General features: G+C 51.8%; 1 protein-coding gene across 2 annotated transcripts in view; it reads right to left on the reverse strand.

Moving 5' to 3' along the window:
• Positions 1 to 22,978, reverse strand: part of DNAH2 (dynein axonemal heavy chain 2) — a 168,760-nt gene that overhangs the window by 61,791 nt on the left and 83,991 nt on the right. For both annotated transcript variants that reach the window (XM_073654473.1, XM_073654474.1), the window contains exons 36-43: positions 20,084 to 20,187; positions 18,152 to 18,341; positions 17,817 to 17,997; positions 17,550 to 17,677; positions 17,324 to 17,476; positions 15,276 to 15,401; positions 13,533 to 13,751; positions 13,236 to 13,353 (exon numbers count right to left, since the gene is read on the reverse strand). In XM_073654473.1, coding sequence (XP_073510574.1) covers positions 13,236 to 13,353; positions 13,533 to 13,751; positions 15,276 to 15,401; positions 17,324 to 17,476; positions 17,550 to 17,677; positions 17,817 to 17,997; positions 18,152 to 18,341; positions 20,084 to 20,187 — 1,219 coding nt within the window. The remainder of the gene's footprint in view (positions 1 to 13,235; positions 13,354 to 13,532; positions 13,752 to 15,275; positions 15,402 to 17,323; positions 17,477 to 17,549; positions 17,678 to 17,816; positions 17,998 to 18,151; positions 18,342 to 20,083; positions 20,188 to 22,978) is intronic.

Genomic DNA, 22,978 nt, shown 5'->3' on the forward strand with positions numbered 1-22,978 from the left:
TAGGGCGCCACCATCTGTCCTAGGAGTACATGAGACCTCCCACGTCTGTCCTCTCGGTATATAGCGTGCCACATTGTATGCCTCTGTGTAGAGCGCCACCATCTGTCCTCTGAGTACGAGACCTCCCACGTCTGTCCTCTCGGTATATAGCGTGCCACATAGTGTGCCTCTGTGTAGAGCGCCACCATCTGTCCTCTGAGTACATGAGACCTCCCACGTCTGTCCTCTCGGTATATAGCGTGCCACATAGTGTGCCTCTGTGTAGAGCGCCACCATCTGTCCCCTGAGTACATGAGACCTCCCACGTCTGTCCTCTCAGTATATAGCGTGCCACATAGTGTGCCTCTGTGTAGGGCGCCACCATCTGTCCTAGGAGTACATGAGACCTCCCACGTCTGTCCTCTCGGTATATAGCGTGCCACATTGTATGCCTCTGTGTAGAGCGCCACCATCTGTCCTCTGAGTACGAGACCTCCCACGTCTGTCCTCTCGGTATATAGCGTGCCACATAGTGTGCCTCTGTGTAGAGCGCCACCATCTGTCCTCTGAGTACATGAGACCTCCCACGTCTGTCCTCTCGGTATATAGCGTGCCACATAGTGTGCCTCTGTGTAGAGCGCCACCATCTGTCCCCTGAGTACATGAGACCTCCCACGTCTGTCCTCTCGGTATATAGCGTGCCACATAGTGTGCCTCTGTGTAGAGCGCCACCATCTGTCCTCTGAGTACATGAGACCTCCCACGTCTGTCCTCTCGGTATATAGCGTGCCACATAGTGTGCCTCTGTGTAGAGCGCCACCATCTGTCCTCTGAGTACATGAGACCTCCCACGTCTGTCCTCTCGGTATATAGCGTGCCACATTGTATGCCTCTGTGTAGAGCGCCACCATCTGTCCTATGAGTACATGAGACCTCCCACGTCTGTCCTCTCAGTATATAGCGTGCCACATAGTGTGCCTCTGTGTAGAGCGCCACCATCTGTCCCAGGAGTACATGAGACCTCCCACGTCTGTCCTCTCAGTATATAGCGTGCCACATAGTGAGCCTCTGTGTAGAGCGCCACCATCTGTCCTCTGAGTACATGAGACCTCCCACGTCTGTCCTCTCGGTATATAGCGTGCCACATAGTGTGCCTCTGTATAGAGCGCCACCATCTGTCCTAGGAGTACATGAGACCTCCCACGTCTGTCCTCTCAGTATATAGCGTGCCACATAGTGTGCCTCTGTGTAGAGCGCCACCATCTGTCCTCTGAGTACATGAGACCTCCCTAGTCTGTCCTCTCGGTATATAGCGTGCCACATAGTGTGCCTCTGTGTAGAGCGCCACCATCTGTCCTAGGAGTACATGAGACCTCCCACGTCTGTCCTCTCAGTATATAGCGTGCCACATAGTGTGCCTCTGTGTAGAGCGCCACCATCTGTCCTAGGAGTACATGAGACCTCCCACGTCTGTCCTCTCGGTATATAGCGTGCCACATTGCATGCCTCTGTGTAGAGCGCCACCATCTGTCCTCTGAGTACATGAGACCTCCCACGTCTGTCCTCTCGGTATATAGCGTGCCACATAGTGTGCCTCTGTGTAGAGCGCCACTATCTGTCCTCTGAGTACATGAGACCTCCCACGTCTGTCCTCTCGGTATATAGCGTGCCACATAGTGTGCCTCTGTGTAGAGCGCCACCATCTGTCCCCTGAATACATGAGACCTCCCACGTCTGTCCTCTCGGTATATAGCGTGCCACATAGTGTGCCTCTGTGTAGAGCGCCACTATCTGTCCTCTGAGTACATGAGACCTCCCACGTCTGTCCTCTCGGTATATAGCGTGCCACATAGTGTGCCTTTGTATAGAGCGCCACCATCTGTCCTCTGAGTACATGAGACCTCCCACGTCTGTCCTCTCGGTATATAGCGTGCCACATTGTATGCCTCTGTGTAGAGCGCCACCATCTGTCCCCTGAGTACATGAGACCTCCCACGTCTGTCCTCTCGGTATATAGCGTGCCACATTGTATGCCTCTGTGTAGAGCGCCACCATCTGTCCTAGGAGTAAATGAGACCTCCCACGTCTGTCCGCTCAGTATATAGCGTGTCACATAGTGTGCCTCTGTGTAGAGCGCCACCATCTGTCCTAGGAGTACATGAGACCTCCCACGTCTGTCCTCTCGGTATATAGCATGCCACATTGCATGCCTCTGTGTAGAGCACCACCATCTGTCCCAGGAGTACATGAGACCTCCCACGTCTGTCCTCTCGGTATATAGCGTGCCACATTGTATGCCTCTGTGTAGAGCGCCACCATCTGTCCCATGAGTACATGAGACCTCCCACGTCTGTCCTCTCGGTATATAGCGTGCCACATAGTGTGCCTCTGTGTAGAGTGCCACCATCTGTCCTCTGAGTACATGAGACCTCCCACGTCTGTCCTCTCGGTATATAGCGTGCCACATAGTGTGCCTCTGTATAGAGCGCCACCATCTGTCCTCTGAGTACATGAGACCTCCCACGTCTGTCCTCTCGGTATATAGCGTGCCACATAGTGTGCCTCTGTGTAGAGCGCCACCATCTGTCCTAGGAGTACATGAGACCTCCCACGTCTGTCCTCTCGGTATATAGCGTGCCACATTGTATGCCTCTGTATAGAGCGCCACCATCTGTCCTCTGAGTACATGAGACCTCCCACGTCTGTCCTCTCGGTATATAGCGTGCCACATAGTGTGCCTCTGTGTAGAGCGCCACCATCTGTCCTAGGAGTACATGAGACCTCCCACGTCTGTCCTCTCGGTATATAGCGTGCCACATAGTGTGCCTCTGTATAGAGCGCCACCATCTGTCCCCTGAGTACATGAGACCTCCCACGTCTGTCCTCTCGGTATATAGCGTGCCACATAGTGTGCCTCTGTGTAGAGCGCCACCATCTGTCCCCTGAGTACATGAGACCTCCCACGTCTGTCCTCTCGGTATATAGCGTGCCACATTGTATGCCTTTGTATAGAGCGCCACCATCTGTCCTCCGTGTACGTGATACCTCCCATGTCCATCGCCTCTGTGTGTGCTCACACACTCGTACTGTACGGCCCCCCGCTCACACACTCGTACTGTACGGCCCCCAGCTCACACACTCCTCGTACTGTACGGCCCCCGCTCACACACTCGTACAGTATGGCCCCCGCTCACACACTCCTCGTACTGTACGGCCCCCGCTCACACACTCCTCGTACTGTACGGCCCCCCGCTCACACACTCCTCGTACTGTACGGCCCCCGCTCACACACTCCTCGTACAGTACGGCCCTCGCTCACACACTCATACAGTACGGCCCTCGCTCACACGCTCCTCGTACCGTACGGCCCCCGCTCACACACCCCTCGTACCGTACGGCCCCCGCTCACACACCCCTCGTACAGTACGGCCCCCGCTCACACACCCCTCGTACAGTACGGCCCCCGCTCACACGCTCCTCGTACAGTACGGCCCCCGCTCACACGCTCCTCGTACAGTACGGCCCCCGCTCACACGCTCCTCGTACAGTACGGCCCCCGCTCACACGCTCCTCGTACAGTACGGCCCCCGCTCACACGCTCCTCGTACAGTACGGCCCCCGCTCACACGCTCCTCGTACTGTACGACCCTCGCTCACACGCTCCTCGTACTGTACGGCCCTCGCTCACACGCTCCTCGTACTGTACGACCCTCGCTCACACACTCCTCGTACCGTACGGCCCTCGCTCACACGCTCCTCATACCGTACGGCCCTCGCTCACACGCTCCTCGTACCGTACGGCCCTCGCTCACACGCTCCTCGTACCGTACGACCCTCGCTCACACGCTCCTCGTACTGTACGACCCTCGCTCACACACTCCTCGTACTGTACGACCCTCGCTCACACACTCCTCGTACAGTAAGGCCCTCGCTCACACACTCCTCGTACTGTAAGGCCCTCGCTCACACACTCCTCGTACTGTACGGCCCTCGCTCATACACTCCTCGTACTGTACGGCCCTCGCTCACACACTCCTCGTACTGTAAGGCCCTCGCTCACACACTCCTCGTACTGTACGGCCCTCGCTCACACGCTCCTCGTACTGTACGACCCTCGCTCACACACTCCTCGTACTGTACGACCCTCGCTCACACACTCCTCGTACAGTAAGGCCCTCGCTCACACACTCCTCGTACTGTAAGGCCCTCGCTCACACACTCCTCGTACTGTACGACCCTCGCTCACACACTCCTCGTACTGTACGACCCTCGCTCACACACTCCTCGTACTGTAAGGCCCTCGCTCACACACTCCTCGTACTGTACGGCCCTCGCTCACACACTCCTCGTACTGTACGGCCCTCGCTCACACACTCCTCGTACTGTAAGGCCCTCGCTCACACACTCCTCGTACTGTATGGCCCCCGCTCACACACTCCTCGTACTGTACGGCCCTCGCTCACACACTCCTCGTACTGTAAGGCCCCACTCACACACTCCTTGTACTGTAAGGCCCCACTCACACACTCCTTGTACTGTAAGGCCCCCTGCTCACACACTCCTTGTACTGTAAGGCCCTCGCTTACACACTCCTCGTACTGTACGGCCCTCGCTCACACACTCCTCGTACTGTAAGGCCCTCGCTTACACACTCCTCGTACTGTACGGCCCTCGCTCACACACTCCTCGTACTGTACGGCCCTCGCTCACACACTCCTCGTACTGTAAGGCCCTCGCTTACACACTCCTCGTACTGTACGGCCCTCGCTCACACACTCCTCGTACTGTACGGCCCTCGCTTACACACTCCTCGTACTGTACGGCCCTCGCTCACACACTCCTCGTACTGTACGGCCCTCGCTTACACACTCCTCGTACTGTAAGGCCCTCGCTTACACACTCCTCGTACTGTACGGCCCTCGCTCACACACTCCTCGTACTGTACGGCCCTCGCTTACACACTCCTCGTACTGTACGGCCCTCGCTCACACACTCCTCGTACTGTACGGCCCTCGCTTACACACTCCTCGTACTGTACGGCCCTCGCTCACACACTCCTCATACAGTACGACCCTCGCTAATGTCGGGGTAAAAGAGAATATATATATTTGTAACTTTTATATTTTTTGTAATTTTTATACGCTTTTTTGCTAATGTACTAACCACCATTTTGTGTCATATAACAATAAGCTTTCCTTGCTACGTAATACTCAAATCGAAACTTAAACTAATACAGTTCCAGTGTTGCCAAGACTTATTTCAGAGAAACGAAACAAGATTATAAGCTGACGGCTGCAATATCTGCCCAGAGACTGAGATAAGGAGATGTGGACCAATCAGGAGTGGCCAGACACTGGACTTTCATGGCTTACCCCGCTCCGGACAACCCCTTTCCCCTCCCATTATGTAGTGTATTTAGATTTGTGCATGTAAAAAATAAATTCAGAACATTGCTGAGGACGTTGTCTGTAGTGGCCTTCTGAGCATGCTCTGAGTTTGAACCAGCTTGTTGTCTGACTCATTCTTTGAATGGTTGACCCATGCTCATAGTTTGAATTTGGAGTGACTGGAGGACGAGTGGAATGTCATCACGACCCCCACAAATGGCGCCCAACGTGGGGCGTGGCTAGCGGTACGCCGCCCTCCCGGACCCATATTGCTGACTTCCCTGGTGGTGACCGCGGTGGCTGAATTTGAGGCCTGATCAACCTCCATCGAACACGGTAAGTTGAGATGTATTTTATATGTCTCACTTGCCTGTGTGTCAGCCGCAGCGGTTCCTGTGGGATTGTCAGGTTGGATCTGGGTGGGTGACCGGTCGAGTGGTGAGACCTTGGGCGTCCCGCACCGCGTCCTGAACCAGCAAGTGTTAAAACGAGTGACGTCGCATGCCTGCGCGTGCTCGTGTGCACACCAGCTCCTCCTCCCCCGGTCACTGTACTTTTCTTAGATAGCTGCCTCCCGTAACTGATAGTCGAAGTTTCGAAGCATTCCTGAATTGTAGTGTAAAGGAGGTGTTGTGCTGTCAGAATCTGTGACGAATTGAGGAGTACTCTTCGTCTAACACAGAGACTGCTGTAAAGTCAAGGTTAGGAAACAGTGTATTGAGGAGTACTCTACACTGACGGGTGGTGCCGTAGTAGGAAGGAAGACGAATTGAGGTGTACTCTTCGTCTTATACAGAGAAACCTCATAAGGAGGGGTTCTGCTGTAAGGGTCTGTGACGAATTGAGGTGTACTCTTCGTCTTATACAGAGAAACCTCATAAGGAGGGGTTCTGCTGTCAGTCAGGGTGCCGTGGTGAGTCGTACTGTAAAGTCGCCATTCAAGGTTAGGGAAGGGACGGATCGAGGTGTACTCTCTGTCTTATCAGTGTATTGAGGAGTACTCTACGCTGAGGAGTGGCGACCTGTAGACTGCACCAGTGATCTGAGTCGCGACAGATCATTGCATTCTATAAGAAAATGTTGTGTATATTTAAATTTGAAAGATCTCGTAAGTTGTGGAATGCTGCTGTAGGAGTTAAGCCAATTAGTGGAGTTACGGGAAGGCAAGAAGGCAAGAAGAATGTTAGGAATTTGTATAACATGATAAGCTTATCCAGTACAGGCAGGCTTTAGTTTTCAGTGTAGAAAGAATGTGTGATACAGAAGTTGGGAAAGTTGGGTGAGGATTTTTGCACCAGACTCAAGCACATCTTAGAGTAGATGGTGCAGGGGGGAACAGAGAATGCCGAGCCTTTGTTCGGATACATGAAAGCTGCAGAATGTGATTTGTTATGTGCCCCCAAAATGGCCGTTGCACCTTTGATGCCTGTCACTACACTGAGCCCTCAGTCACCACCCTATAATGGCGCCGACGCCAAATTACCGGAGGGGTGGACGTGTCGGGTGTGTGGAGAGTAAAACCCACTCTGGGCGGGCCGCCCATGGCACGATGCCCAGCCTGCCCCCAAGAATAATCCCACCCCCACTCCCACCTCCTCCCTCCAACGGCCATCTTGCTACACCTCTTACTTGTTGTGGGAGGCCCGGAAAGCCCCAATCCGGCCTATATCCACTACTAGATCCGTCCGGTGCATATTACCAGCCACCAGCACAGGTGGAAAAGCCCGCAGTCCCAGAGCACCCATCTGAAACTAATGTGACACCCTCTGCTCCAGTCCACGATGCTGAGACGCTTCCCCTGTTTCCTATGGGAGTCACCCACAACCCTGGGGATATCCTCCTCAACTCCCCAGAATTTCAGGCCAGACTGCTCTCCCTCCGCCAACATACTGTTACTCAAGACGATACGGAGCCAGATGAGGGATGGGCTCAAGATACTCCAGCCCCCCCCCCCCTCCTTTACCCCATACGTCTCCTATGGCATCCTCCACCCCATATCCATTACCCGTACTCCGGCCCTTGCTCCAAGCAACTGCTGAAAGAGCACCACCCCTCAGCCCCTCAGAAGTCTGGGACCCCTGCCGCTCCCGTAATCTAGTAGACCCATCGGGACGCCCTGTCACTCTGTCAATAGGCTATGGTGACATCCTTACACATCGGGTGGGGGCCATAGTCAACCCTGCAAACACCTGTATGAGCCATGTTGGAGGATTGGCTCGCAAAATTTCCCTTGCTGTTGGTTCTACTCTGGCTGCAGAATGCCAGGCTCACTTAGCCGAAAACGGAGAGCTTTCAAAAGGCCATGGTTTCCACAAAAGCAGGACCCCTTAGTACGTATGAATCCGGCCTAGAATACATGAAACAGTTAAAAGCCTGGGCTCAGGATCGCTTGTCAGATCAAGCTGGGTCTGTACAAGATGTTCAACAAAACCCTGATGAATCTGTGGAAAAATATGCTGCAAGACTCAGCATGCATTTTGAGGATCTCGGATACAGTCTTCACGTCAGGACGCAGGCTGCCCTGTTGGTTCAGGCCCTAGTAGATGGCCTACAAGACGCTCTCAGAGATGAAGTCCTGAGAGTACGGCCCGAGATTCGTTCTTCTTCTTTCAACGACGCGGTGGACATCGTTAAAGCTTTCCAAAAATCAATGCTAAAAATGGAAAAAGATACTAAGCCAAAGAAGAAAGCCGCACCTGCCATGCTATATCAAGCTCAAGAAAGCTACCCACCCCCTGGCAACCAACATGGAATCAAGTGGGTAATGGTTAAAGGCACAGGTGATGATACTCCTCCCACATATAGAAAACAAGACAGAAGAGATGACAAGGGATCATCTAGAAACAGAAGACAATCTCGTGATTCTGAAGGATGAATGTTGTGTTGGGAGTGTGGTAGCCTTGACCACATCCTCAGAGACTGTCACTTTACAGGTGGACCATCAACCACTGGAGTTACAGGTGGACACTGGGGCGGCCACATCTGTCATTTCCTCTGCACAGCTCCCTCCTTCTGTATCCCTATCACCGGATACCCTCACCTGTGCTGGGGTAGAAGGCCAACATATTTCTTCTCCACTCACAGTCCCTGTGTCTGCAGGACCGTTCACCGGAGTACTCACAAGATTCTTGGTCTCTGAAACTTGCCCTGTCAACCTGTTGGGAGCCGATCTCTTAGAGCGGATGAAGGCAACAATTACCTTCGGAAACCATGGTATGGAGCTTCTTTTGCGGGACCCTCATTCCAAACAAGGGACTGAAGACCGCGGTGTTCTTAAAGCCTTCCCTCTCATGATGATGACCATACAACCTCACAGTTCCCTCACTCTCTGTGGTCCAGCGGGCCAGAGGACGTTGGCCTCCTGCAGGTTCCCCCGGTCCAGGTACACCTCAAGCCTGGACACAGGTACCCACGGTTGCCACAATACCCCCTCAAGGCTGCACAAGAACAAAGCTTGAGTACCCAAGTCGCTTCCCTCCTGGAATCAGGAGTCCTTGTCAGATGTGTATCTCCATGCAATACACCCCTCTTTCCTGTAAAAAAGAAAACCGCTCCGGGAGAGCCTCCAAGATACCGGTTGGTTCAGGATCTCAGAGCCGTCAATGCAGCTACCATTTTAGAAACTCCAGTGGTACCCAACCCAAACACCCTCTTGTCTCAGCTGCCTCCAACGGCCACTTTGTTTACGGTGTTAGATCTGGCCAACGCCTTTTTCAGTATACCCTTACATGAAGATTCGTGGTTTCTTTCTGCCTTCACCTTTCAAGGAGCACAGCTTACATGGACCAGGACTCCACAAGGAGCCCAGAACTCTCCTAACCAATTCACTCATTCTATGAAGTCTATTCTGGAGCCATGGGTTCAAGAGAACCCTCAGGTCACCCTTCTACAGTATGTGGATGATCTTTTACTCTGTGGCACTGAAGAAAATTTGCCAGAGATGTCAGCATCCCTTCTCTGGTTTCTTCACTCAGCTAACTGTAAAGTCTCGAAAGGCGAAGTCCAATGGTGTCTGCCCAAGGTCATTTTCCTCGGACATTGTATATCACAAGGTGCTAGACATCTGACTGAAGAAAGAAAACAAGCCATCATGGATATCACCTTCCCAACCACCTACTCCGCTATGCAGACTTTCCTTGGCCTCATCACTTACTGCAGGCAATGGATCCCTGATGCCTCAAAGCTCATGCAACCTCTGTACGACTGTCTCAAGAATGAAGGCTCAGTTTGGCTTCATGCTGAAGATCCACGTGTTTCTCATCAACACAGACTATGTTTTGACCGTCTTAAACAGGCTGTTGTCTCTGCCCCGGCCTTGGGCTTACCAGACTATACTCAGCCATTTCACTTTTTTGTCTCGAAATCGGAAGGTCATGCCTCTGGAGTTCTAGCACAACGCTATGATCATAAGTATCGGCCTTTGGGCTACTACTCAGCCCGCCTGGACCCTGTCGCCCGAACTGCCCCCATGTGCCTTAAGGCGGTCCACGCTGCTCACATTCTCCTTGACAAGTCAGCTGATATCGTCCTTGGCCATGATCTCTCAGCTGTTCTGCAACAAACATCTCCGAAACATCTCACCAACCAAAGACACCTGCGGCTGCAGTGTTCCCTATTGTTGCCCTCCAATATAACATTTACCAGATGTCTGACTATCAATCCTGCCACTTTGCTTCCACCTTCTAGGGGGGAAGGTGAAGAGGGTGAAGATCCATTGGTGGAACCTCATGATTGTATAAAAATTTTGCAGGAAGAGACTTCTGCTCCAGAGAATATGGTGGCACATCCGCTCGCAGACCCTGCCTTGCACCTATGGACTGATGGATCCCGTTTCGCAGACCCTCAAGGGAAGTTCCACACGGGATATGCTGTCACAACGGACCTAACAGTCCTCAAGGCTGAAGCTCTACCACCATACATGTCTGCACAAGAAGCTGAACTTGTGGCTCTCACAGAGGCCTGCCACCTGGCAGCAGGAACAAAGGCGAATATGTATATACCGATTCCAGGTATGGACATGGAATTTGCAATGATTCTGGACTCTTGTGGAAGTCTAGAGGATTCATCACAGCTGCAGGTACACCAGTGAAACATGTCTCATGGATTAAGGCCCTAATGAAGGCCCTGGAACTACCCATTCAGGTTGCTGTTATCAAGGTCAAGGCTCATGGAAGACTAGAATCCAGAGAAGCCAGGGGCAACCACCTAGCTGACCAAGCAGCCAAGACTGCAGCAGTGGAGAATGTGTCATCAAAGTGGCAGGAAAAGGAAGAAGAGATGGGAGAGACTCTGCAAACCGTAGCTGTGGCGCTCACTAGAGCAAGAGCCAAGGAACAGCCGGCGGAAGACCATACAAGTCCAGCGGAGACACGAGTGGAATCCAGGGGGGACAGGATGCCTAAAGAAAAATTGTGTGAGGAACAAAGGAAGACCCCCCACGGAAGAAGTCAAGCAATGGAAAGCGGCAGGAGCTGTGCTGGCAGGTTGCAAAGATTCAAAGGTCAACTCGACTCTTTACCAAGTGGATGGGAAGCCTTGCTTGCCTAGACGCATGTACTCAGCTGTGGCAGCATGGGCTCACGGGCCTACACACAGAGGAAAGAATCAAGCTTTGGCATGTATCAAGAAACTGTACTTTGCACCCGGAATCTCTTCCACTGTGACTGCGTACTCAAAATCCTGCTCTGTCTGCGCTACCTGCAACCCAACGTGTATGGCACGGGTCCCTCTTCAACATCTGGCTAAACCAGACTACCCTTGGCAGAGAATACAAGTCGACCATATCCAAATGCCTAAAGCAGGAAAATAGGAGTACGTTTTGGTAGCCGTGGATATGTTCTCAGCCTGGCCCGAGGCCTACCCGGTTGTCAACATGACTGCTAAAGTCACAGCCAAGAAACTGATCACCGAAATTGCCTGCAGATTTGGAGTTTCCCCAAGTCATAGAATCGGATCAAGGACCAGCTTTCACAGCAAATATCTACGAAGAACTCTGGAACATGTTGGGAACAGATTTGGGCCTCCACACTCCATACCATCCTGCCAGTTCAGGCAAAGTGGAGAGAATGAATTCCACACTCAAGACCCAGCTCTTGAAAATGACCTAAGATCATCCCCTCCCCTGGCCCGACCTACTCCCTATAGTATTGTATCATATCACACACACTCCTCAGGCCAAACATGGGCTGACTCCCTATAAAATTTTGTTTGGGACCCCACCCAAGATAGGAGAGATTAGGCCCCAAGAGTTGTCTGAAACACATGATAGAGTGGTAAAATTTGTGATTGCCTTGTCTAGAGAATTGACTAACACCCGCTCTCCAGTATCTGCTTCTCTCCCAGAATCTACAGGTGATGCAGTACATGATTTCATCCCAGGCGATCTAGTGTATGTGAAGAAGTTTGTCCGGAAAGACTGCCTCCAGCCGCGGTTCGAGGGACCGTACACTGTGCTTCTCACCACCCCGACGGCTCTGAAGCTTGAGGGCAAGAGCACCTGGATTCACGCCTCCCACTGCAAGAGAGACAGAACGAGTCTATAAAAGATGACTACCTTCTTCTATATCCTTTCCATATGTTTACTGTCTGTCCCAGGGTGGACAGCTACCACACAGGGGTAGATATCTCCTTCTTCTCAAGTTGGTTGGGAGGGCTCAAGGGATTCCTCCAACAAGTTTGTCTAGTAATGGGAGGCCTACTAGTATTGGGCCTGGTGGTCCTGTGCTGCATAGTCCCCTTATATAGAGAAATATACTCCTTTGAACAAGCCTGACCAGACCCCCCCCATGATAAAGTCCAATTGAAAGATTCAGTTTAGGATCAGTTGGGAGAACTCCATGTGTCATTCAGGATAGGGCTCGATTGTCTGGGGGCATCCCATAAGGGGGCAGCTTCTAAGATGATTGGGTGAAGAAATCCACCTCCCCTCTCCCCACACATGGACAGTCTCAAAGGCCCCGAAGCAAAGGAAAGCTTAGTGTTTAGGGGGGAATGTCAGGGTAAAAGAGAATATATATATTTGTAACTTTTATATGCTTTTTTGCTAATGTACTAACCACCATTTTGTGTCATATAACAATAAGCTTTCCTTGCTACGTAATACTCAAATCGAAACTTAAACTAAGACAGTTCCAGTGTTGCCAAGACTTATTTCAGAGAAACGAAACAAGATTATAAGCTGACGGCTGCAATATCTGCCCAGAGACTGAGATAAGGAGATGTGGACCAATCAGGAGTGGCCAGACACTGGACTTTCATGGCTTACCCCGCCCCGGACAACCCCTTTCCCCTCCCCATTATGTAGTGTATTTAGTTTTGTGTATGTAGGAATAAACGCAGAACATTGCTGAGAACGTTGTCTGTAGTAGTCTTCTGAGCATGCTCTGAGTTTGAACCAGCTTGTTGTCTGACTCATTCTTTGAATGGTTGACCCATGCTCATAGTTTGAATTTGGAGTGACTGGAGGACGAGTGGAATGTCATCACGACCCCCACACTCACACACTCCTCATACTGTACGGCCCTCGCTCACACGCTCCTCGTACTGTACGGCCCTCGCTCACACACTCCTCGTACTGTACAGCCCTCGCTTACACACTCCTCGTACTGTACGGCCCTCGCTCACACACTCCTCGTACAGTACGACCCTCGCTCACACACTCCTCATACTGTACGGCCCTCGCTCACACGCTCCTCGTACTGTACGACCCTCGCTCACACGCTCCTCATACTGTATGACCCTCGCTCACACGCTCCTCATACTATACGGCCCCCCGCTCACACACTCCTCGTACTGTACAGCCGCTGCTTAGCCATTACTGGCAGTGGCCATATCACCCCCTATAGATGTGTAATGTATATGTCATGGCACCTGCGCACGCCGTCCTCATGAGACTGGAGAGAATGCCGTCTGTCCACTCGTTGGTTGTCAGCTCGTACTCCCCGTACAGCTCCCCCAGAGACACGGCCTTGGGATTCAGGGAGAAATCCTGTGCATGGGAGATAATTGTATCCAGCATGAACACGGACAGATGACCGGGGGGCAGGGGAACGTTTGCACCCCCCCCCCATCAGGTCACCCTGCTCCTCCTGGGGGGGGGGGGAGCTCTGCTCAGGATGACCCCAGCCACAGGAAGACAGGTAATGACTACCACCACTGTTCTCTCACCCGCACAAGGTTGTAGTTAGTATCCCCACTGCGGTGCAGCGCAGACACAGCTGCCTGAAGGCAGCGCCACGTGGTGGTCTTCCCGCTGCATGTCCTCCCCACGATCATGCAGGAGTGGCGCGAGGTCTTGGTTTCGTAAAGCTGGATGACTTTGGTGACGGTGAACGGCGTAACTTGCAGGCCGGAGAGTCGGAGTTCTCGTTCAATCTGTTCCCGGAGCTGAGGGTGCAGGTAGATTTACTAAATTACAAGAGCAGCACAACAGCTGCCAGCTGCACGGCATTAATGTGCCCCCCCCGCATGCCCCCCATCAGTAACGCTATATTACAGACCAGAGCTGTGTGATAACATCCAGCAGCTGAGGAGCACTACATATCTATCACCTGTGTTATACTCCAGTCACACCCAAAGCTTTCCTGTTAGTCCTCTCTGTTGCCCCGTATGGTGCCCTGGGGGAGAACAACGGTTATAGGAAACGTCTCCCTCCATGTGGGATTACAGCTTTGGATGTGAGTGGATAACTGGCTCAGTGATTGTACTCACAGAGTGGTAATAAATGGTTGCACATCCAATTGGAAGAGTGTTTCTAGTGGGGTACCACAAGGCTCTGTCCTGGCCCCAGTGTTCAACATTTTTATAAATGATCTAGATGAGGGGACTGAAGGTAAACTAATCAAGTTTGCGGACCATGAAAAGTGAGGAGGGATAGCTAACACTAGAGAAGAGAGAGAAAGGATTCAGAAGGATCTAAATAAGCCTGAACACTGGGCAGCGACTAATAGAATAGGATTTAACAAGGAGAAATGCAAAGTCCTACATCTGGGCAAGAAAAACAAAAATGACATCTACAGAATGGGAGGAATAGAGCTAAGCGACAGCACGTGTGAAAAAGACTTGTGTAAACTAATAGATCACAGACTGCACAGGAGTCAACAGTGTGATGCAGCAGCAAAAAAGGCAAACACAGTTCTGGGATGTATTAGGAGAAGCATAGAGTCTAGATCACGTGAAGTCATTATCCCCCTCTACTCCTCCTTGGTCAGACCTCATCTGGAATACTGTGTCCAGTTCTTGGCACCACATCTTAAAAAAGACCTTGAAAAACTGGAGCAAGTTCAGAGAAGAGCGACCAGAATGGTGACTGGTCTGCAAACTATGTCTTACAAGGAAAGGTTAAAGGCGCTGGGAATGTTTAGCTTGCAAAAAAAAAGGCTAAGAGGAGACTTAATAGCTGTCTACAAATATCTGAAGAGATATCACACTGTAGAAGGATCATCCTTATTCTGATTTGCACATAGAAACACGAGAAGCAATGGGATGAAACTGAAAGGGAGAAGATAAAGATTAACAGAAAACACTTTTTGACAGTGAGGAGATCAATGAGTGGAACAGGCGGCCACGAGAGGTGGCGAGTTCTCCTTCAATGGACGTCTTCACACAGAGGCTGGACAGACATCTGTCTGAGATGATTTAGTGACTCCTGCATTGAGCAGGGGGTGGACATGAAGACCCTGGAGGTCCCCTCCAACTCCAACATTCTAGGATTCTATGGAGCGGTGGCGCTGTTAACCATACATCTGCTGGCAGGGTCTCTGCCATCCACAGGAGTCTTTGTCCTCTAATGGTCACCGCTTTAGTTGGAGCTTTCGGCCCCTGTGGACATTACTTGCCAGGAATGCCGGGTGGGCTCATCTGCTCAGATCATCAGATACCAGAGTAAAAGACTTTACTTGCTGAACCCACCTTTCCATAATCCACAGGCGGAGTGTCAATGCCAGGGAACAAGTCCTGCATGATCCCGTTAAACAGGGGAAGGTCGACAGAGGTCAGCTTGGCGATGTTCATATCCTTCATGGACATCAGTAGGATCTGAGGATGGGAATTAAGACAGGACCACTGTGAACGGGAGGCGGCATGTGCCCATCTGACCCTCTGCCACCTTCACCCACCTCCTCATCACACAAGTCCTGTGACATGTAAACGTGAGGCTGCATGTGCCCATATTACACCCTCCCCATTATCAGTAAAGTCCAGCCCTGTGTGGATGTGAGGCTGCATGTGCCCATGTTACAACCTCCCCATTATCAGTAAAGTCTGGCCCTGTGTGGATGTGAGGCTGCATGTGCCCATGTTACACCCTCCCCATTATCAGTTATGTCCGGCCCTGTGTGGATGTGAGGCTGCATGTGCCCATGTTACACCCTCCCCATTATCAGTAAAGTCCGGCCCTGTGTGGATGTGAGGCTGCATGTACCCATGTTACACCCTCCCCATTATCAGTAAAGTCCGGCCCTGTGTAGATGTGAGGCTGCATGTGCCCATGTTACACCCTCCCCATTATCAGTAATGTCCGGCCCTGTGTGGATGTGAGGCTGCATGTGCCCATGTTACACCCTCCCCATTATCAGTAATGTCCGGCCCTGTGTGGATGTGAGGCTGCATGTGCCCATGTTACACCCTCCCCATTATCAGTAAAGTCCGGCCCTGTGTAGATGTGAGGCTGCATGTGCCCATGTTACACCCTCCCCATTATCAGTAATGTCCGGCCCTGTGTGGATGTGAGGCTGCATGTGCCCATATTACACCCTCCCTATTATCAGTAAAGTCCGGCCCTGTGTGGATGTGAGGCTGCATGTACCCATGTTACACCCTCCCCATTATCAGTAAAGTCTGGGTCCTGTGTGGATGTGAGGCTGCATGTGCCCATGTTACACCCTCCCCATTATCAGTAAAGTCCGGCCCTGTGTGGATGTGAGGCTGCATGTGCCCATGTTACACCTTCCCCATTATCAGTAATGTCCGGCCCTGTGTGGATGTGAGGCTGCATGTGCCCATGTTACACCCTCCCCATTATCAGTAAAGTCCGGCCCTGTGTGGATGTGAGGCTGCATGTGCCCATGTTAAACCCTCCCCATTATCAGTAATGTCCAGCCCTGTGAGGATGTGAGGCTGCATGTGCCCATGTTACACCCTCCCCATTATCAGTAAAGTCTGGGTCCTGTGTGGATGTGAGGCTGCATGTGCCCATGTTACACCCTCCCCATTATCAGTAATGTCCGGCCCTGTGTGGATGTGAGGCTGCATGTGCCCATGTTACACCCTCCCCATTATCAGTAATGTCCGGCCCTGTGTGGATGTGAGGCTGCATGTGCCCATGTTACACCCTCCCCATTATCAGTTATGTCCCACCATGTGTGGATGTGAGGCTGCATGTGCCCATGTTACACCCTCCCCATTATCAGTTATGTCCCGCCATGTGTGGATGTGAGGCTGCATGTGCCCATGTTACACCCTCCCCATTATCAGTAATGTCCGGCCCTGTGTGGATGTGAGGCTGCATGTGCCCATGTTACACCCTCCCCATTATCAGTAATGTCCGGCCTTGTGTGGATGTGAGGCTGCATGTGCCCATGTTACACCCTCCCCATTATCAGTTATGTCCCGCCATGTGTGGATGTTACACCCTCCCCATTATCAGTTATGTCCCGCCATGTGTGGATGCTACACCCTCCCCATTATCAGTTATGTCCCGCCATGTGTGGATGTTACACCCTCCCCATTATCAGTAAAGTCTGCCCCTGTGTGGATGTTACACCCTCCCCATTATCAGTTATGTCCCGCCATGTGTGGATGTTACACCCTCCCCATTATCAGTTATGTCCCGCCATGTGTGGATGTTACACCCTCCCCATTATCAGTTATGTCCCGCCATGTGTGGATGTTACACCCTCCCCATTATCAGTTATGTCCCGCCATGTGCGCCCATGTGCCCCTCTGCCACGCTCACCCACCTCCTCATCAGACAGGTCGGGCTGCACCCTGCGCTTTCGCCCGGCGTACCGCAGCAGTGAGGTCAGAGCTCGCAGCCCGAAGTCGTAGTGGTCCTGCTTGGAGAGCTGCTGCACGGCCAGGGAGTACAGGGTGTAGACCTTCTTGGCCAGGAGCTGCCAGACAAAACCAAAATGTCACCGCCACCCTGGTGCCGGGTGCACGTCTCGCTGTGCCGCCTGTCATTACCTTACAATTACCAAAGCCCTCTCCAAACAGGATGATCTCCGCGATCAGCGTGGAGTCCGGGACCACCATGGAAATGGGTCTGAACATGGACTTGAGGTTATCGGGGAGCTCAGTGCGGCCGGCATAACCTGTGAGAGAGGAATGACGGATAGTACTGTCATGTGATGACCACTAGTGGCCACCATCACAGCTCATGGATGAGTGTCAGTCTTTACTGTGGATCTAGCATTATATTTGTGCACCAAGAAGCTCAGGATGAGCAGATACCTGGGTTCATGGTGATAAAGATGCCACAAGACCAAACCAAGTTGATCTCCCTTCCCTCAAATACGAATCGGGTCAGGTTGGCGGACAGGGCGGACAGGATGGACAGGATCTGCTGGGCGACCACTGACAGGACTTCTATGTTGATGCGGTTAAATTCGTCAAAGCAGCCCCAAGCGCCAGTCTGGAGAGACACAAAGACGAGACCATCAGTGAATCAACTGGTCACATCCAGAGCTGTAATCTGTAATTCTGCTGCAGAATTATCAATACAGCTCTGGATGCGATGGAAACTAAAACCCTAGAGAGTGGGAGGAGAGGTGTACGATGGTGGGTACCTGAGCCAGGCCGGAGTACATCCTCCCCATAGATTTATAGTCCAGGCCCTCTGAGCAGTTCACCACAATCACGTACATCCCCAGTGCCTTCCCCAGGTCCTTCACCGTCTCAGTCTTCCCGGTACCAGCTGGGCCCTTGGGAGATCCTCCCCGGTGGAGGTGCAGGGCAGTGGTGAGCGTCATGTAACACCTGAGGGCGACAGGGACAGAGATGTGTCATGGAGCGGCGGTATCAGGCGGCGTCACATCATCCCCACATGGCGAGCCCGGTATATATATATACAGTACAGACCAAAAGTTTGGACACACCTTCTCATTTAAAGATTTTTCTGTATTTTCATGACTATGAAAATCGTACATTCACACTGAAGGCATCAAAACTTTGAATTAACACATGTGGAATTATATACTTAACAAAGAAGTGTGAAACAACTGAAAATATGTCTTATATTCCAGGTTCTTCACAGTAGCCACCTTTTGCTTTGATGACTGCTTTGCACACTCTTGGCATTCTCTTGAGGAGCTTCAAGAGGTAGTCACCGGAAATGGTCTTCACTTCACAGGTGTGCCCTGTCAGGTTTAATAAGTGGGATTTCTTGCCTTATAAATGGGGTTGGGACCATCAGTTGTGTTGTGCAGAAGTCTGGTGGATACACAGCTGATAGTCCTACTGAATAGACTGTTAGAATTTGTATTATGGCAAGAAAAAAGCAGCTAAGTAAAGAAAAACGAGTGGCCATCATTACTTTAAGAAATGAAGATCAGTCAGTCAGAAAAATTGGGCAAACTTTGAAAGTGTCCCCAAGTGCAGTTGCAAAAACCATCAAGCGCTACAAAGAAACTGGCTCACATGAGGACCGCCCCAGGAAAGGAAGACCAAGAGTCACCTCTGCTTCTGAGGATAAGTTTATCCGAGTCACCAGCCTCAGAAATCGCAGGTTAACAGCAGCTCAGATTAGAGACCAGGTCAATGCCACACAGAGTTCTAGCAGCAGACACATCTCTACAACAACTGTTAAGAGGAGACTTTGTGCAGCAGGCCTTCATGGTAAAATAGGTGCTAGGAAACCACTGCTAAGGACAAGCGACAAGCAGAAGAGACTTGTTTGGGCTAAAGAACACAAGGAATGGACATTAGACCAGTGGAAATCTGTGCTTTGGTCCGATGAGTCCAAATTTGAGATCTTTGGTTCCAACCACCGTGTCTTTGTGCGACGCAGAAAAGGTGAACGGATGGACTCTACATGCCTGGTTCCCACCGTGAAGCATGGAGGAGGAGGTGTGATGGTGTGGGGGGGCTTTGCTGGTGACACTGTTGGGGATTTATTCAAAATTGAAGGCATACTGAACCAGCATGGCTACCACAGCATCTTGCAGCGGCATGCTATTCCATCCGGTTTGCGTTTAGTTGGACCATCATTTATTTTTCAACAGGACAATGACCCCAAACACCTCCAGGCTGTGTAAGGGCTATTTGACCAAGAAGGAGAGTGATGGGGTGCTACGCCAGATGACCTGGCCTCCACAGTCACCAGACCTGAACCCAATCGAGATGGTTTGGGGTGAGCTGGACCGCAGAGTGAAGGCAAAAGGGCCAACAAGTGCTGAGCATCTCTGGGAACTCCTTCAAGATTGTTGGAAGACCATTTCCGGTGACTACCTCTTGAAGCTCCTCAAGAGAATGCCAAGAGTGTGCAAAGCAGTCATCAAAGCAAAAGGTGGCTACTGTGAAGACCCTAGAATATAAGACATATTTTCAGTTGTTTCACACTTTTTTGTTAAGTATATATTTCCACATGTGGTAATTCATAGTTTTGATGCCTTCAGTGTGAATGTACAATTTTCATAGTCAAGAAAATACAGAAAAATCTATAAATGAGAAGGTGTGTCCAAACTTTTGGTCTGTACTGTATATATGTACTGCATGTGTACCTGTCAGTCAGCGGAGTAATCACCAGACGGCCCGAGTTCCCCAGGTATTCATAGCCGTATTGGAAGTGAGTGTTCGTCTGTCTAATGAGACAGTCATCAACGTCCTGCAAAGAGAGTGCAAATGACACTGCAACCACCATCACCCACAATGGACCCCCCAAGGGGGAGAGACTCATAGCTCCTCCTATCTGTATCACCCTGCAGGGGGTGGAGACTCATAGCTCCTCCTATCTGTATCACCCTGCAGGGGGAGGAGACTCATAGCTCCTCCTATCTGTATCACCCTGCAGGGGGAGGAGACTCATAGCTCCTCCTATCTGTATCACCCCGCAGGGGAGGAGACTCATAGCTCCTCCTATCTGTACCACCCTGCAGGGGAAGGAGACTCATAGCTCCTTCTATCTGTACCACCCTGCAGGGGAAGGAGACTCATATCTCCTCCTATCTGTATCACCCTGCAGGGGGAGGAGACTCATACCTCTTCCTATCTGTATCACCCTGCAGGGGAAGGAGACTCATAGCTCCTCCTATCTATATCACCCCGCAGGGGAGGAGACTCATAGCTCCTCCTATCTGTACCACCCTGCAGGGGAAGGAGACTCATAGCTCCTTCTATCTGTACCACCCTGCAGGGGAAGGAGACTCATAGCTCCTCCTATCTGTACCACCCTGCAGGGGAAGGAGACTCATACCTCTTCCTATCTGTATCACCCTGCAGGGGAAGGAGACTCATAGCTCCTCCTATCTATATCACCCCGCAGGGGAGGAGACTCATAGCTCCTCCTATCTGTACCACCCTGCAGGGGAAGGAGACTCATACCTCTTACTATCTGTATCTCCCTGCAGGGGGAGAAGACTCATAGCTCCTCCTATCTGTATCACCCTGCAGGGGGCGGAGACTCATAGCTCCTCCTATCTGTATCACCCTGCAGGGGAAGGAGACTCATACCTCTTCCTATCTGTACCACCCTGCAGGGGGCGGAGACTCATAGCTCCTCCTATCTGTATCACCCTGCAGAGGAAGGAGACTCATAGCTCCTCCTATCTGTATCACCCTGCAGAGGAAGGAGACTCATAGCTCTTCCTATCTGTATCACCCTGCAGAGGAAGGAGACTCATACCTCTTCCTATCTGTATCACCCTGCAAGAGGAGGAGACTCGTAGCTCCTCCTAACTGTATCACCCTGCAGGGGGAGGAGACTCGTAGCTCCTCCTATCTGTATCACCCTGCAGGGGGAGGAGACTCGTAGCTCCTCCTATCTGTATCACCCTGCAGGGGGAGGAGACTCATAGCTCCTCCTATCTGTATCACCCTGCAGGGGGAGGAGACTCGTAGCTCCTCCTATCTGTATCACCCTGCAGGGGAAGGAGACTCGTAGCTCCTCCTATCTGTATCACCCTGCAGGGGAAGGAGACTCGTAGCTCCTCCTATCTGTATCACCCTGCAGGGGGAGGATGCTCTTCACTCCTCCTAGCTTTATCGCCCTGCTTGAGGAGGAAAATCATAGCTCCTCCTGTTTGTATCACCCTGCAGGGGGAGGAGACTCACAGCTCCTCCTATCTGTATCACCCTGCAGGGGGAGGAGACTCATAGCTCCTATCTGTATCACCCTGAAGGGGAAGGAGACTCATAGCTCCTCCTATCTGTATCACCCTGCAGAGGGAGGAGACTCATAGCTCCTCCTATCTGTATCACCCTGCAGGGGAAGGAGACTCATAGCTCCTCCTATCTGTATCACCCTGCAGAGGAAGGAGACTCATAGCTCCTCCTATCTGTATCACCCTGCAGGGGGAGGAGACTCATAGCTCCTCCTGTCTGTATCACCCTGCAAGGGGAGGAGACTCATAGCTCCTCCTATCTGTATCACCCTGCAGGAGGAGGAGGAGACTCATAGCTCCTCCTATCTGTATCACCCTGAAGGGAAAGGAGACTCATAGCTCCTCCTATCTGTATCACCCTGCAGGGGAAGGAGACTCATAGCTCCTCCTATCTGTATCACCCTGCAGGGGGAGGAGACTCATAGCTCCTCCTATCTGTATCACCCTGCAGGGGGAGGAGACTCATAGCTCCTATCTGTATCACCCTGCAGGGGAAGGAGACTCATAGCTCCTCCTATCTGTATCACCCTGCAGGGGGAGGAGACTCATAGCTCCTCCTATCTGTATCACCCTGCAGGGGAAGGAGACACATAGCTCCTCCTATCTGTATCACCCTGCAGGGGAAGGAGACTCATAGCTCCTCCTATCTGTATCACCCTGCAGGGGGAGGAGACTCATAGCTCCTCCTATCTGTATCACCCTGCAGAGGGAGAAGACTCATAGCTCCTCCTATCTGTATCACCCTGCAGGGGAAGGAGACTCGTAGCTCCTCCTATCTGTATCACCCTGCAGGGGGAGAATGCTCTTCACTCCTCCTAGCTTTATCGCCCTGCTTGAGGAGGAAAATCATAGCTCCTCCTGTTTGTATCACCCTGCAGGGGGAGGAGACTCATAGCTCCTCCTATCTGTATCACCCTGCAGGGGGAGGAGACTCATAGCTCCTATCTGTATCATCCTGCAGGGGAAGGAGACTCATAGCTCCTCCTATCTGTATCACCCTGCAGAGGGAGGAGACTCATAGCTCCTCCTATCTGTATCACCCTGCAGGGGAAAGAGACTCATAGCTCCTCCTATCTGTATCACACTGCAGAGGAAGGAGACTCATAGCTCCTCCTATCTGTATCACCCTGCAGGGGGAGGAGACTCATAGCTCCTCCTGTCTGTATCACCCTGCAAGGGGAGGAGACTCATAGCTCCTCCTATCTGTATCACCCTGCAGGAGGAAGAGACTCATAGCTCCTATCTGTATCACCCTGCAGGGGAAGGAGACTCATAGCTTCTCCTATCTGTATCACC

This window comes from Phyllobates terribilis, unplaced genomic scaffold (assembly GCF_046119375.1).
Source record: "Phyllobates terribilis strain yellow unplaced genomic scaffold, ASM4611937v1 Scaffold_11__3_contigs__length_659146591, whole genome shotgun sequence".
NCBI lineage: Eukaryota > Metazoa > Chordata > Amphibia > Anura > Dendrobatidae > Phyllobates > Phyllobates terribilis.